General features: G+C 46.2%; 1 protein-coding gene across 1 annotated transcript in view; it reads right to left on the bottom strand.

The window, feature by feature from the left end:
- Window positions 1–13,975, bottom strand: part of NECAB2 (N-terminal EF-hand calcium binding protein 2) — a gene marked incomplete at both ends in the record, with an annotated part of 22,483 nt that extends 8,508 nt beyond the window's left edge. The window contains 2 exons of the mRNA XM_010159807.1: window positions 10,552–10,649; window positions 13,924–13,975. Of these exons, the coding sequence (XP_010158109.1) occupies window positions 10,552–10,649; window positions 13,924–13,975 (150 nt within the window). The remainder of the gene's footprint in view (window positions 1–10,551; window positions 10,650–13,923) is intronic.
- Window positions 13,976–14,094: the final 119 nt, after the last annotated feature.

The raw sequence follows: 14,094 nt of genomic DNA on the forward strand, positions 1-14,094 counted from the left end.
CCAGCAGCCTGCCCGTAATGAAGGCACTGATATATTAATCAGGCACTCAAATAGGCTCTGCTATAATTACAGATAGGTTTTGATTAACTCTCGCTCCCAGCCCTGCTCTGATTGCTGGAGGTGGGGAACTGATTGCTGCCTCGGCAGAGGGCAGCGGTTCCTGTGGGCTGGGGCTATGTCCCTCCCCATGGATTTACAGACCTGCCGGCCTCTGGGAGCTGCTGCCACTGAACACAGAGCTGTGTGTGCTGCTTCAAGTGGCTGATGGGGTTATTCTTTTAAATAATGGGATTTCTGGGACATGATTTGCCCTGCCAAGCCAAGGGGCTGGCCAGAGCTGGGGGCTGCAGCCAGGTCCCCGTGTCGAGACCCCCACTGTTGCTCCAAGCATATTGCACTGCAAAGAAACAGTAATAGCCCATTAATGTCCCTTTCCAGTGAGATCTGCAACACCACTGCCTTGGCCTCTTCTCCTCTAGTCATTCAAACCACGTACCACATCCCCCACAGATGCTCCAAGCCCATTGCCTGATTTTACACCCACTCCATGCTATTTATCCCACGCTCAGTTTCCTTTCCAGAGGTGCAAAGAGTACACCACTGCTTTTCCATTTCAATCCATACATCCAATAAATGTGGTAACGTGCTGCTAGTCATCTCCACTTTTCTGCTGCTCTCCAAGACAAACAATTCCCTGATCAACCCTTCCTATGCCTCGTGTGAACAGATTGCTCTCCCAAGCATGGGAGCCTGCTCCTTTTGGAAAATTGTACGAAGGTGCAGGCTATGCCGAGTGCTGTCTGCTCATGCAGACTGGCTCCAGGTCTAGAATATAAAGCTGTGAGAGTATGCCTAGTTAAATGTTGGAATCTTATGACCTAACTGCAGTCTATAATCTTGGTTCAGATTTAGGAAAAATCATACTGGTGATTCCCACATTCATATGAATCAGTTTAACACCCTTCATCAAGATTCGTTGGACGGCTGGATGTTGGGTACAAAGCTACGCCAGCTGGTGCAGAGGAATATTAGGGTGTCCGTGGAGATCTGATGCTTTTTGGCAGGCCAGTAAGCCCAATAGCTCTGTAATTAAAACAACAGCGGGTTTTTCTTCCCCCACTTAACTAACTCTGGCCTTTTGCCAACCCAGCTGTGACATCTGCTCTCAGGAGCCCGGTCTGAAACACCCGTGCTCAGAGGTTTTTCAGCAATCCCTTGGGCTCTCCTCTAGCAAATGTCTTATTTGGCGCTGCAAAAACAAGTCATTAAGATGACCAGCTCCAAAGGAATCCTTCCCATTGTCTTATTAAAACATTTGTCAGTCTGTCCTAGGGAGATTTAATGAGGTTTGGTCTTATTAATTCCACCCTGAAGAGTTATTTCCTCCTTGCTTTGCTTGAGAAGTTAAAATATTTATGGAGATAATGTAATAATTGCTGCTCAATGAAGCCGCTTTGTTCCAGGAGCTCTTGGAGGGGTGCATCTCCCAGCCTGCTCTTTTCCATCCCGCTAGTCCATTAGTTCAAGGCTAGAAAAAGAGTTTGGTATCACAGATACCACCCTGCTGCAGAATGTTTTGTTGGTAAGCCTTGGTTGAGGAAGTACCAAAGAGACAGAGGAGAGTGAAAAAAAGGTACCTCTCCCTTTGCTACATCCCCAGCTGCCTGGCCTGGACATCTGCTGCTGTGAACAGGTGGCTGAGTGCCTCTGCAGTGGGGAGCAAATGTAAAAGCCTCATTGAAAGGATGACCTTGAGATTTCTGCAGGGAATGGCTCTCAGGAGAGCCTTGGAAAGCTTTACCATTTGACGAACCAAGGCATGAGCCAGAGACATCGAAAAATGAGAGATGGAAGGGGAGGGAAAAGGAAAATTTGCTTTAGCCACAGGAAATATTGCCCAGTGCTACATCCTCTAGTCAGTTGGCTGAGATCTGAGCCCCAAATCCCACCTGTCTCTTCACATCACAGGTTTTTCATGTGCCTATAATGCACCTTCCCACAGTGGGTACACATACTGGGGCACAGGCTGGTCCAAGTTCCTCCACAGCTCTTCCAGCTTTTCTATATGCAACTGCCCCGTATCAGCCCAAATTCTGGCACAGATTAATGGAAACATCCTTGGGATGTGTTTCCTATGCAAATCACAGCTGGGATTTTGGTGCTGTTGAGTGCTCGGACTTGCCAACACTGGTGTCGAGCATCCCTCACTGGGCATTGCAAACTGATGCCTAAAACCGGGCTGTCATGGCCATATTCCTGTAGGTATCAAATGACTGAAAAAGGAGATTTTCAGTGTTGTTGAGCATCTCAAAGCTTCTTTTCTGGCATTTTTAAAGGTCATTATTTAGCTTGTTAAGACTACAGGATGTAAAATATAAATGATTCTGCACCACCCACAGGCTGAGAGACCCCCCTGTGGCAGCCCCCCACCTTCCCTTTGCCTTGCAGCATTACAGCCTGACCAACAAGGCTTTCCAGCACCGAATTTCAGCAATACTGGCCAAATTGGCTGACATTTACCACTGAGGCATTGACGGCCTCTCTAATTTTTATCACCTCCAAACACTGCAAGCACACCCACGGAGCAGTAGCACCGAACCGAGGAGGCTTTTCAAATGGAAACCAAAGCCAATCCTGTTTCACCCACCCTTTTCCTCCAGTTAAAAAAAACCCCAAAACAAAACCAACAAACAAACAAAAAACCCCAACCAAACAACCCAACAACAAACCCATTGCCATGCCATGAAACACCCCTGTCAAACCTCATCCTGGGATGACAGAGAAGTTATCCTCCACCCACTCACCCCTTTAAAAACCAGGCATGTGTTGTGCTGTAACCTCTGAGTGGCTGATTTAAATTTGTTGCTCATAATTGCCTGTTTTCTTCCAAGAGATATTTTCTTATAATTAGAATAGCACTCAGACCTGCCTCTCGCTCCTTTCCCTGCCCCTGATTCTTAAATCCCTTCAAAAGCGGAGACCCAAAACTGATTGCCTGGCACATAATCAGTAGAAGAAACCTGAAGAGAACAGACACTTAAATAGTTGATAAATGAAAGCATTAACATATGAAAGACCCTCAGCCTTCCCGAAACGGCTCTAAAAAACCAAATGAGACACCTGTTCAGATAAAAAAAATGATGATGGTATCACATGGATTTTAAAAGTCTTTTGCTACAAAATCCTCCTTTTATAAATCTCAGTGTTGGACCCTTCTCAGCTCATGTTTGCCTTGTCTGGTCCTGAAGGTTTCCTGCCATGGATCCTTCCCAAGCAATTTATCACAGGACTTCCCTCCTCTCACTAGAAAACTTCCTTGCTGCAATATAATCCCATCATTCTTTGTCGCAGCTCGATGTGAAGGGCAGGTAACTGTTGGCCCATGCTATACAGCACGTCCTCTGAAGTCACCTATGGATCAAGAGGCATAGGGCACTTTTGCACCCTGTACACTTGCTTAGCAGGCAAAGAACAGACTTGGAAACGAAGCGTGGCCTCCTAATTCTGAACACCCTGGCTATAATTAGGCTCTCTCTTCACGTAAGTTCCTAATTAGCTGTATTTAGTACCCACAAGACAGTAAGTTAATAAATATTTTATTTCAGTTTTCCAAGGCAAGTACAGATTTTGTTTTCCAAACAGGACCTACTCAAAAGACCCTGCAGATGTAACGGCGTGGGATGGTCAAGCTGCTGAAGGCTCAGCCTGGTGGTGCCAGCTGGTTATGCGTGACTTGGTCCCTGCCTTTCCTTTCAGTGGCTCCTTCAGAGCTGCTCTAGGGCTGTTTGGCAAGACTAATTAGCACTGACGTCTGGTGGATTTATTCCCTTCACCATACAATTTATCTAACCCCAAGAGCAATAGCCTTAAAACGGGAGGAAGGAGGAGGAAAACCGTGTCCCACAGGAGGTCCACGAGAGCTGGAGCCTGGGCTGCATGAGCAGGACCTTCACAGAAGATGCTCTTCATTCTCAGACAGAGGAGGGACATGAATTTTGCAGCGACAGACAAGCAGAAGAGCAGTGAATAAACATCTTAGTCTAAAAATAAGCTCCAAGAGAGATCTTCTTAAGATTCATCTCCCTGCCAGCCCTGCTGTGCTCCCCAGCAGTCTGGCAGCCCAGCTGGATCTCAGGCACAGCCCTGCGGGGCTGGCAAGGAAATCACTCTGGATGGCATAGCATGGAGAATTGGTTTTCTGGTCTGGAGTCTGAACAGAAAAGTTGGGGAAAATCCAGTTATTGCAGCACTTCTTGCTTTAAATTGTGGTGCAATATTTTCTTGATTTCAGAGAAGAGTTGCAGCAATATTTTCTGAGAAGCTAAATAAATGTTTTCCTTTTAGATTATTCTTGAACTATGAAGTTTCATAACTTTTTCAGGAATCCACTTTTTTTTTTTCCCCCTAGAAATCGATGCTGAAATTGTTCAGGAACATATCACTTGAAATGTATGGAAAGATGATAGCCTTTACCAACTCACTGCCCTATCACCACTCCTTTTTTTCTCAGCCAAAACCATTCACCATGAACACACCTTTGATGGCATTATAGGAGTGTTTCAAAGCTGGTGTTTCATCATGAAAATCACCCATACAAGAAAAGGGAAAAAAGCAGCAAATAATCACTAAAACAACTCCCTCTCTGTCATGTCCACTCTCTCTGCTGCAAAGGTGAGGACAGACAATGCTCTGAGCCACCTCTGAAAAGGCAAACTGGCAATTTCAGCAAACAACCTGACCCCCAACGAAGAGATTCCAAGGGGGAGGATGATGACAAGGCGCATAGGATCTCCTGGCATTTAGCCAGGTACAAAGGACCAGGACATAAGCTGTTCCCATGTTTGGCAGCACGGAAGCCAGGGAAGGGTTTCTCCAAAGGAGAGCTGATGTGCAGTAGAGTACGAAGTTGTCCAGGAGGAAAGACGAAGCGACAGACATGCTGTGCTGCTGTGGGACCCCACGGGCTTCAAGCCCAGACCGGGAGACCTCACCTGATGCTCACGTAACCACCATGGCTCGTTATGAGCCGTGTAAGGCTCAGATCATGATGTCTATGGGAAGCCCTGAGCAGCTCACGCCGTCTGCGTTGGGCACTTCTCAGAGCTGCTACCGCTGTGTTGCTGTTACGCCCTGCCATGGGCCAGTGTCCTGCCGCAGCAAAGCAGGAGCATCAGACGACCTTGGTGTGAACACCTCTGTTCAGCAGAGCAGGAGAAAACCTGCTCAAGTAAGATGAAAGGACGAGATAAAGGATTAGCCGGAGGGTGGGAGGAAAAGGTTATTTTTAAGGATTATTTCTACTGACTATTTTATCTCAAGGTGTCATCATTCAAAAGAAGAGCAATATAATATTTGGCAAGCTTAATTTTGGCAGGTAAGAATGCAAATAAGAGCACTCTATATTGCTGTTCTGGACTGTGCTATAAAACAAAAAAAAAAAGCCATCCATCACTTTCAGCATCTGAGACTGGTGGCAGATGGTGCTTGCTCTGGGGCTGTAACTGAGCTGCTCAAACAAGTGTTCCTTTACGGTGAGCTGCTAGCGGGGAGGCAGACCCACGGCCACGCCAGCACCAGCAGTGGGGAGAGGATGTCTGCTGCAGCAGCTCCCACCAAGACCCAGGAACCCGGCATCTCCTGTTCTCTGTGATGACATCGTAAGGCAGAGACAAGAAGGATGAATTGTAGCAGGAACAATTTAACTCACAAATAACTTATGCAAACCTATTTGCCCATATGTATATACCTCTGAGCTTCCCAGTGCTGCTAGAGCTGCAGCAGCTGGTATTGAAGGTCAGTACATTCAGTTTTCCCTTTATGATTTACATATTCTCTCATCTAAATAATGATTCTCAGGGGAAAATGTGTTTGCAGCTGGTTTGGGTACAGTGCCTGTCCAAGACACGTGTGTGGTATTTGGCACCCTGACATGGGAAGGCTCTCAGGGGGTGTGATTGGTCATATTTCCACTCCAGGTCCATTAAATGAGACAAAAAGGATTTTGGCAAGTGACAGACTGGCAGCAAGCAAGCAGGGAGTAAAACACTGTCTTTCACGTTTGCTTTTGCTCCTCTCCAGGACTGAAGGTGGTGCTGAACATCAAGCAGAAGATCATCCAGGGCCACCTGCAGGTCCTCAGGCCTGATCCATAAATCCCTCCTGCTGCCTCTCCCTCAGGAAGCTCACCTCCAAATTCCCCTAATTTGTTAGCACTGCCCCCCTGCTCTGCTTACCCCATTCCTTGCCCTCGCCAAGGCAGAGCGGTGTAGCCTTTCCCTCCACCGTGTTCCTGAGCACCAGAGAGATCAGCTCCATCTCATTCCAGTATGTGCATGGGGTGTGGTTGCCATTTCAGCTCCGATTTTGGGTAGTTTTTCTTTCTGAGCACTCCTCTTCCAGCTGGGACCGGGCACATGCCAAGGACAGTCACCAGCACTTCTTGGACTCATCTAGTGCCCAATGGGAGAATTTGAATTTGACCTTAAATCTGACCTGCTTCGTCAATGACAGCATTCCTCACCCAGCATTTTTGGGATGTCTTTGAAGCTTGCTTTTAAAGTTTTGCATGCTCAGGCTGCAAAATGCTTATTCGGCAAAAGCAGGGAGTAGGAGCAACCCCAGTGCGGCAGGCGGTGGAAGCTGTACCCAGCAGGAACGGGGCTAATGGAGCCTCTCGTGTTCAAAAAAACACAAAATATGGGATTTTTACCAAGTTAAAGCACATTTACTGGGGTTTTGGCATGAGGGCATTGTTCAATGGCTCCCTCTGACATCTCTCTGGCTCCCCAGGCACCGTCTCCCGCTCCCCCATGCCCACACTCCTCGCGGCTGGCAGGGATGGTGAAGGCATTGGGTGGGCACCATCCCACAGTGGGCAGCCTGAGGTAGGAGGTCAGTAACTGAACAGGAGGGACGGCATCTACCTGGCTCCAGTCCCCCAGCTCCTGCTGGAGCCCACACACCCCTTGATGCCAGACACACAAACAGTGTCCTTCCCCGTCACATTGGTTTTGATATTTGCTGACTGTGCTATAAAACAGTATATGGGAATTCTATAAGAACATGTCCTGCTGTCAGCTCTTTTTAGATCCTGAAAGTTCATTTCCTTCCTCTCCAACTTAAGTTTGCATTTCCCGTCAGCATTGGCAGTCATTTCAACGTGGCATGGACATCACCGTATTGGAAAATAATTACAATGACAGATTTTGTTTTGCTGTATGAGACCTTCCACTATTGAATCTAATTACTGCTGATACTTTATGAGCTCCTCCAGCACGAGATAATTGCTGCTTTCTCTTTTTATGAGCAAGAAATAATCAGTTGTCTTTTAAGGTGAGAAACATAAACAGCAATTAAATATCACAGCTATCCAGCTCCTCTCGTCAGCAGGCACCTCTCATCAGAAAGCCAACACAGAGGAAGGTTAGGCTTCATGTATCATTTGCACTAACTATTTTTGTTAACAGAGGGGAGAGGGAGGGAATAAGGAACACTCTGAAATGATCAATAGTTTTTTCCAGCTGCTGAAATGCTTGTTTTAATATGGAGAAGCAGGAGCATCTCACAAGCAAAGCACTTTGCTTGCAAGTCATGGTGCCCAGCATCAGCACCAAGCCCTTTGTGGGATCTGGCCTTGGGGAAAAGCTGCAGGGACAGCAACAGGATGCTCAAGCATCCAGCGGCACAAAACCACACTTGGCTCCTACCAAAACCTACTGCTACGGCAGTCTTTTCCCTGACCCAAAGTTTCAAAGAATATATTTATATGTACATGTTTCCTTAACATCCTGGCACCAGCGCAGGGCCTTTGGTTACAGCATGACATACGGAGGAGGTGGAGCAGGAGAGCACCTTTACGGGGGCACCCATCAGATGGAGCTCACACCCACTTTTGCAGTCCTGGGAAGGATCTTCTCCCCCGGGCTGAAGCCTTATCCTGCAAGTGTGGTCCCAGGCCTGGAGGAAATAAAACACCCCTGAGACATCCTCCAGCCTGGGATGGGTATGGGAACACACATCAGCTGGAAACTGGTGGGAAGACCTTAGCCAGACCATTTTATCTGTTTGGATGGTAAGAAGCCTTTCTCTGACACTCTTGGCAATCCTGACACTAAAACCAAGAAGTCTAGTAAGCAAATACCTTTTTTTTTAAAAAATCTCACATCTCAAAAAAAGCACTAATGGTTTGCACTCAGGAAAAACTTCTGAGGCTGCCTGAAGTCTGCCCTGTCAGAACACTGGAGATGAGTTTCTCTACCACCTACAACACCTTGTTTTCTGTTCGTTTTTTTGTTTTGGTTTTGTTTCCTCCTCCTCCCTCAATTCTTCACTTGTACAAAGTACCTGTGTTTGAATAATTCATTGATGAGGTTTGTACCACTTTGTTCAAAAAATCACAGCACGGAGCGATGTTTTTCAGGAAATACTTCTTTGCCAGCTCCTCTCTGTGAAGGAGTCTTGCTCACTTGCCAAAAGCCTGCTAGGCAGCAAAGAGCAACACACCCCATGGGCTGATAAAATGGGGGTGATGAGGGGCTGCTGGGGAGGGACACCCTCATCCGGCTTTAGCCATATAGAAGGGAAATGTTTCCATTTGAGATGAAGAGTGTTGTGATCCTTCAGCGTCACAGGAGGAAGACGCCTCCAGCACTCTGGATCTTCCCCTACACAAGATCGTGATGGAGGTGACCGGCTCAGGTTTAGGTAAATAACCTCCACCCACTGCAATTAAGGCAGGTGAATCCTGCCACAACTTGCTGAATCTAGGAGCAAGAAGGCACCGATTGGGATTATGAATAACCATCCTGCTTCTGCTACAGATTTCTTAGGCAAGGTAATACCCACATGCTCAGATGCCTAATTTATAAACAGGGAACAGGCCATTTTCCTCTTGCAAAATACTGGGAGGAATTAGCCATCTATATTAACCTCACATTCAAAAAGCAATGGTGGAAGGCACCAAGAATAGCAAGTTGGAGTGAATTACTGAGATCTATTAGCATGTTAACATGTATTTAAAATCACAGTTGGCAAATCTGACTGCTAGAAAATTTTCTAATAATGAATATAGATGAAGCATGAACAGACTCAGCAACTTAATTAGAAAAAATGAACTATTCACAAACACTTCAGACAGATCAGTGCTTGGCCAAAGACTTTTGCCTTTAGCTTATTATGGCAAGACATCAACATGTGAAACATGTGGCTTCACTTTCCAAGCTGCTCTCCTCACAAACATTAAAAAGGATGGATTTTGATCCAGCAAGGAAATTGGGCTCTTTACTCGGCAAACAGCAGAAGAGAAATTTGGTGTTTCCCATTCTAACTTCTAAAACTTCTTATCATTACCACATCTTTAATGTGGAGTAATTTGAGTTTCTCATTTAGCTTCAAAGATAAACAGAAGGGAGATTTTAATTTGGATTACTCAGAGGGGGGCTGGAGTTGAATTTGGGAAGACTTTACAGGTGCTTGGAAAAAGAAAAACGTCCATTCTTGGCTTGGTCCTGAATGCATGACATTACTGCTCACCAGTGAAAAGGAAGGCTATTTTTCCCTCATTGTGGCACAAAAGAATGATGCAAATACAGTAAAGGTAGAAGTGGGAGAAGGATTGATTATCCTGAGGTAATAAATATCACCAATACAGCCCAGTTACTTTATTAAGTGGTATGGAAAGCACAGGAAAATGGTTTCAAAGGAACAAGAGCTCTAAAAAATTTTCTTCTTCTAGTAAGACACCAAATGAAAGGTTGGGGGATGTTTAACTGGCACATCAGCTCAGATTTTCTAGGTATTCGAAAACAAACTTCAGTATGCTTCTTGATCAGTGCCACTGTCTAGCAGTCCATTATTAACAGTATCATTAAGGTACATGGTGGATTTTTTAAGAAGCTAACGGTGCTAGCACATATAAAATAGGATATTATGTCTCGTGTTTGGTGCTTGCATGATTCCCCTGTTGCCCTTCAAACACACAGTCCTCTTATTTCCAACTCAGCAGCTCCCCAGTGAGCAACCACATTTCTGGAACTCAGGATGCCTTCCAACAGGGAAGCTGTATTTGACTCCAGCACTATAATACGAAGTATCCAAAAGCACTCCCAGTGATACTAACAAGAACGTTCAAAATCCTGCCCAAGAGACCCACAGGCCATGTTGTCTGAAGACAACTGGAACAACTTCATGCTTCAAGCAACACAGAGCAGAAGCCATGGCACAACCAAGACTGCCTGTCAGACTTGGGAAGGGTGCTGAGAAGGTATGATGCTCTACCACAAAGCCTCCATGCCACCATCTACTGCACGTGACATTAGCACTTTGGTTGACAACCCAGCAAAGATTTTCAAAATTCATCTGCTGTTAACACAAAACCCCCCCCACTGTCATCATGTTGCTGCAATAATCCACTTATCACACAAATACAACAGCACAAGGCGACAACACTGCTGAACAGGATGAAGACTTCCAGACCTAGATGCTCTGTTAACTTAACGTTTGCATCGTTTGCTCTGAGCCTGCGGAGCACAAGGCACAGGAAGGAGGACTCACCCGTTTGGTATAGTCCATCGCCTTCAAGATGGAGAGGTTCAGTGTCTCCAGCGAGGCCAAGACGTCTTCGTAGTCTCCCATATGGTCAGCAAAATAATCTGGGAAAACAGCAAGAGGGACGTGATGGGAACTGTTGCTGTAAGTTAACACTTCAAGGTTATACGACACAGCAAGGTCTGCTTGTTGGTGGAAAGAAAAACCTGAGAGGGTGGTTTCAGGTATATTTTTATATTCTATCTCCTAATCCAAAGTTGCAATCTGTCCTGTAGGGATGAGAAGTGCTACAATGCCCATGAAGTTTGGGACCATTGTGAAAAAAGAGATGTAAGGCCCAGTAGCTCCCATTGAAAATAACTTTGCAGGTGCTTTATTTCCATGTCCACTTCTGCACTTGGCCATAGCTTGGCTCTCCCCCTCCTACTGCCAGCATGGAGGGACAAGTCTCAAAGAAATAGGCTTTCCATTCCCTTGACAGTCTTTACCATGCAAAGCATCCAAATACCTGCCACGTTCACCCCGATTTATATAGACTGAGACTGGCCTTACATCTTTCCAGCATTTGCACCTCAGTCCACAATCACAGGTTGTACAGGCTTCTGTACTTTGCTGTATAGGGAGCAAAAATATGTCTTGAAAGGAAGAGAATGGGCCCAAAAGCACGTTTCGTGCATGAGCTATGGAGTTCAGGAAGTCACTGTTCGCAACAGAAACAGTGAGAAGCGTGGCGGCAAGGCACGCAGTGAGTTTGCAGTGTAGATGTGAAGTTACCCGGTTTCTGGGTGATTGACACAGACTACAGCTAAAAGCTGTTCCTTAAAAGCAACCAGCACTGTTCCTTATCACTAAGACACGAAGCTTCACACTGAGGTGACATCTCTGTGGAATGCAACAAGACAAACTCCAGGAAACAATCCCACTAATTAGGTTCTCTTGGCTTAATTAGAAGTGCCTATAGCTATTTGCAGCCGAGAACATATCCAAGGGGAAGAAGATTTTGGCAGAAACTGGAATGTCACAGCATGATTGACAGCAGCTGTTTGCTGTTCCACAATAAGCCAAACAGCTTATTCTCACTGCAGCATGTTTATTTGTGATATTCTTACCTCTTTACGTGGGAAAGAAAAAAAAAAGAGCAGATCTTAAAGGTCAAGACTTTCAGGAAGTCCTGAAATAAAAAGCTGGGCTCATGTATTTCAGGAGAAATGAGCTCCTGAGGGCAGAGCACAGCCCCCGAGATGGACCAAGAAGCAGCTGGGAGGAGAACAGTGTTGACTTAACCAAAGCATTCACTGTTTTAGCCTTATTTAGTCACATGAACATTAGCTTTTCCTATCCTACATGGTCCTTGCTCATGGCTCCTACTCATCTGCAGAGAGCAACGGGATTAGTGAGCATCACAGCAAACCAGAGGTGGTGTGGGAGGAGGTGGGTGCCTCCCCACTCATCTCTCCTCAGCAAAGCCTTCACCCACCACCCTGTTAGTCTGCAACAGGTCGATGTGTGTCTCCTGGTTGGAGAACACACCTCAGTTCGCTGGACAGTTTGTACTGCTGCACAAAATGCTTGTGTTTTCATTAAATGGAGAGGTGGCAGGTACAATTTGGTAGATATACTTGCATTTTCTGAGGGTTTTAATTGCTCCCAGCTATGACTGGGAACTCCTCTATGGGTAAAGAGCTACACAACCATCTTTAAGTCAGACTAGGCGCTAGTGATTGCTGCGTTTGTTGGCAGGAAAAATACCCACAAGTTTCTAAGATACTACGTGACAGGGAGTAAACCACATCAAGTTTCTCATATAAGCTGCAGGGCTCAAGAAATCCCTTTTAAGATGCTCTCGACGTCTTAAAACATGCAGCCCATTTCAGAGAGAGACCACAGCTACCATTTAGTCAAAATGAGGTTTTACATTTAAACCAAGAAGAATAGCAAGCAAATAAGAAATTGCAGACAAGGGCAGGTATTCAGCAGATAATGGATAGTAGCAGGATCTCACACTTATCAATCCTTCCTCCAGCTTCCCATGGGAGGTGGTGGGTTTATCTCCCTCCTCTCCTGGCAGCTTCACCTCCCAGGAGATGCAGCAAGGTAGGATCATGCTGGGTGACAGCCCTGTGATTTTCTGATTTTATCAGACTGATGGAGAAAGCAGGGTGGGGTCAAGCAACGACTTTACTACCCTGTATTTCCTGGCAAAACTGATGGTACAAGCCGTGGGGTTTTGGTTTCTTGGGGCAGCTGGCAAGGAGATCTAATGCAATGAGAAAGGAGTGATGGGAGCCCATCATCAGCAAACCAAAAGCGTTTTATGAAAGGCTTCATTTTTTTTTGCATATCAAAGGAACAAAAAATGGGGTTAACCAACAAAAAGCCTTCGCTGCAGGCCTGAATGGTCAAAATCCTGGGGTGTGCTGTGGCAAGGAAGACAGGGTGTGGGCAGGGGTTAAGGACCAGGAGAGGAGAGAAACCCTGGTGCAGGCAGACCCACAGGCTGTGATGGGTGGAAAGGTCTTAAAAATATCAGGAATAACAAGTAAGTGCCTGGTACTGGCACAGGCACCCCAGCAAGAACCTTTCTGGCTGCACAACCCGCTCTCACCCAGACTTCCGAAAGCTCTAATTAGTGGCAAAGTGCTGAAGGTAAATGGTGAAGACCTGCCGAGGTGGCTTTACATGTTATTCTGCATCCCGGCACAGGAGGGGAGAAGAGACAGATAAGCCCTCCGCAAGGCACATACCTCTGTCTCCCCATCTCCTCAAAAAAAATGGGGCACAAGAAATGTTTCCCAATACCAAGCGTCCATGGAAAAATATACCCAAGCGAACAGCAGGAGTGCCATGCACAGGTCACCTCCCCACCGAGGCAAAGCCCTTCAGAAATCCCATCAGGAAATATTCCCTTTCTGGTCAACGTCTGGGACAAAACGTTATCAGAGCTTTTCTTTTCAGCCTTTAATTTCCGCAAGCCGTGGGAGGTGCAGCAAAGGTGTTGTACACCTTAGGCAGCCTGCTGGGAAACACGAAGGCTTGCCTAAGGAGAAACACATTATGGGTATTGCAGAGGGATGTTGGTTTATTGAACTTCAGAGTGGAGCTGGAAGCCACGACATTGCCAGAAATTAAACTCTAGCTTGTTATTGAACGGGAGCCAGGTGCTCCACTCAGCTTCGACCCCGTTTGCATTGCAAGAAAATGAAGAAAAGTTTGGCTGATTTTCCTGTGGAATATGAGGCGAAACAGCATAGGTGCTGAGACCCCCCCAGCTCAGCAGCCATCATAGCACCATCAGCTTTGAAATTAATTTCATGCATCCTTCAAAAGCACATGTGCACGGAATGATTGCTTTTGCCCCAAGAGAGGGACCTCACTCACCGCACAGCTCCTTGGTGTCCACATTGCTGGAAGAGGAGGAGGACGAGGTAGGGGAGGAAGCAAGAAAAAAAAAGAGAGAAAGAGTTTAATGTAAAGGACAGACGATGGCTACAGTTAGTATTTCTGCAGGTTTGACCCCAAATACCCACTGCTGTGGTTTAACTCCGGCTA

The sequence above is a fragment of the Eurypyga helias genome, unplaced genomic scaffold (assembly GCF_000690775.1).
Source record: "Eurypyga helias isolate BGI_N326 unplaced genomic scaffold, ASM69077v1 scaffold25469, whole genome shotgun sequence".
NCBI lineage: Eukaryota > Metazoa > Chordata > Aves > Eurypygiformes > Eurypygidae > Eurypyga > Eurypyga helias.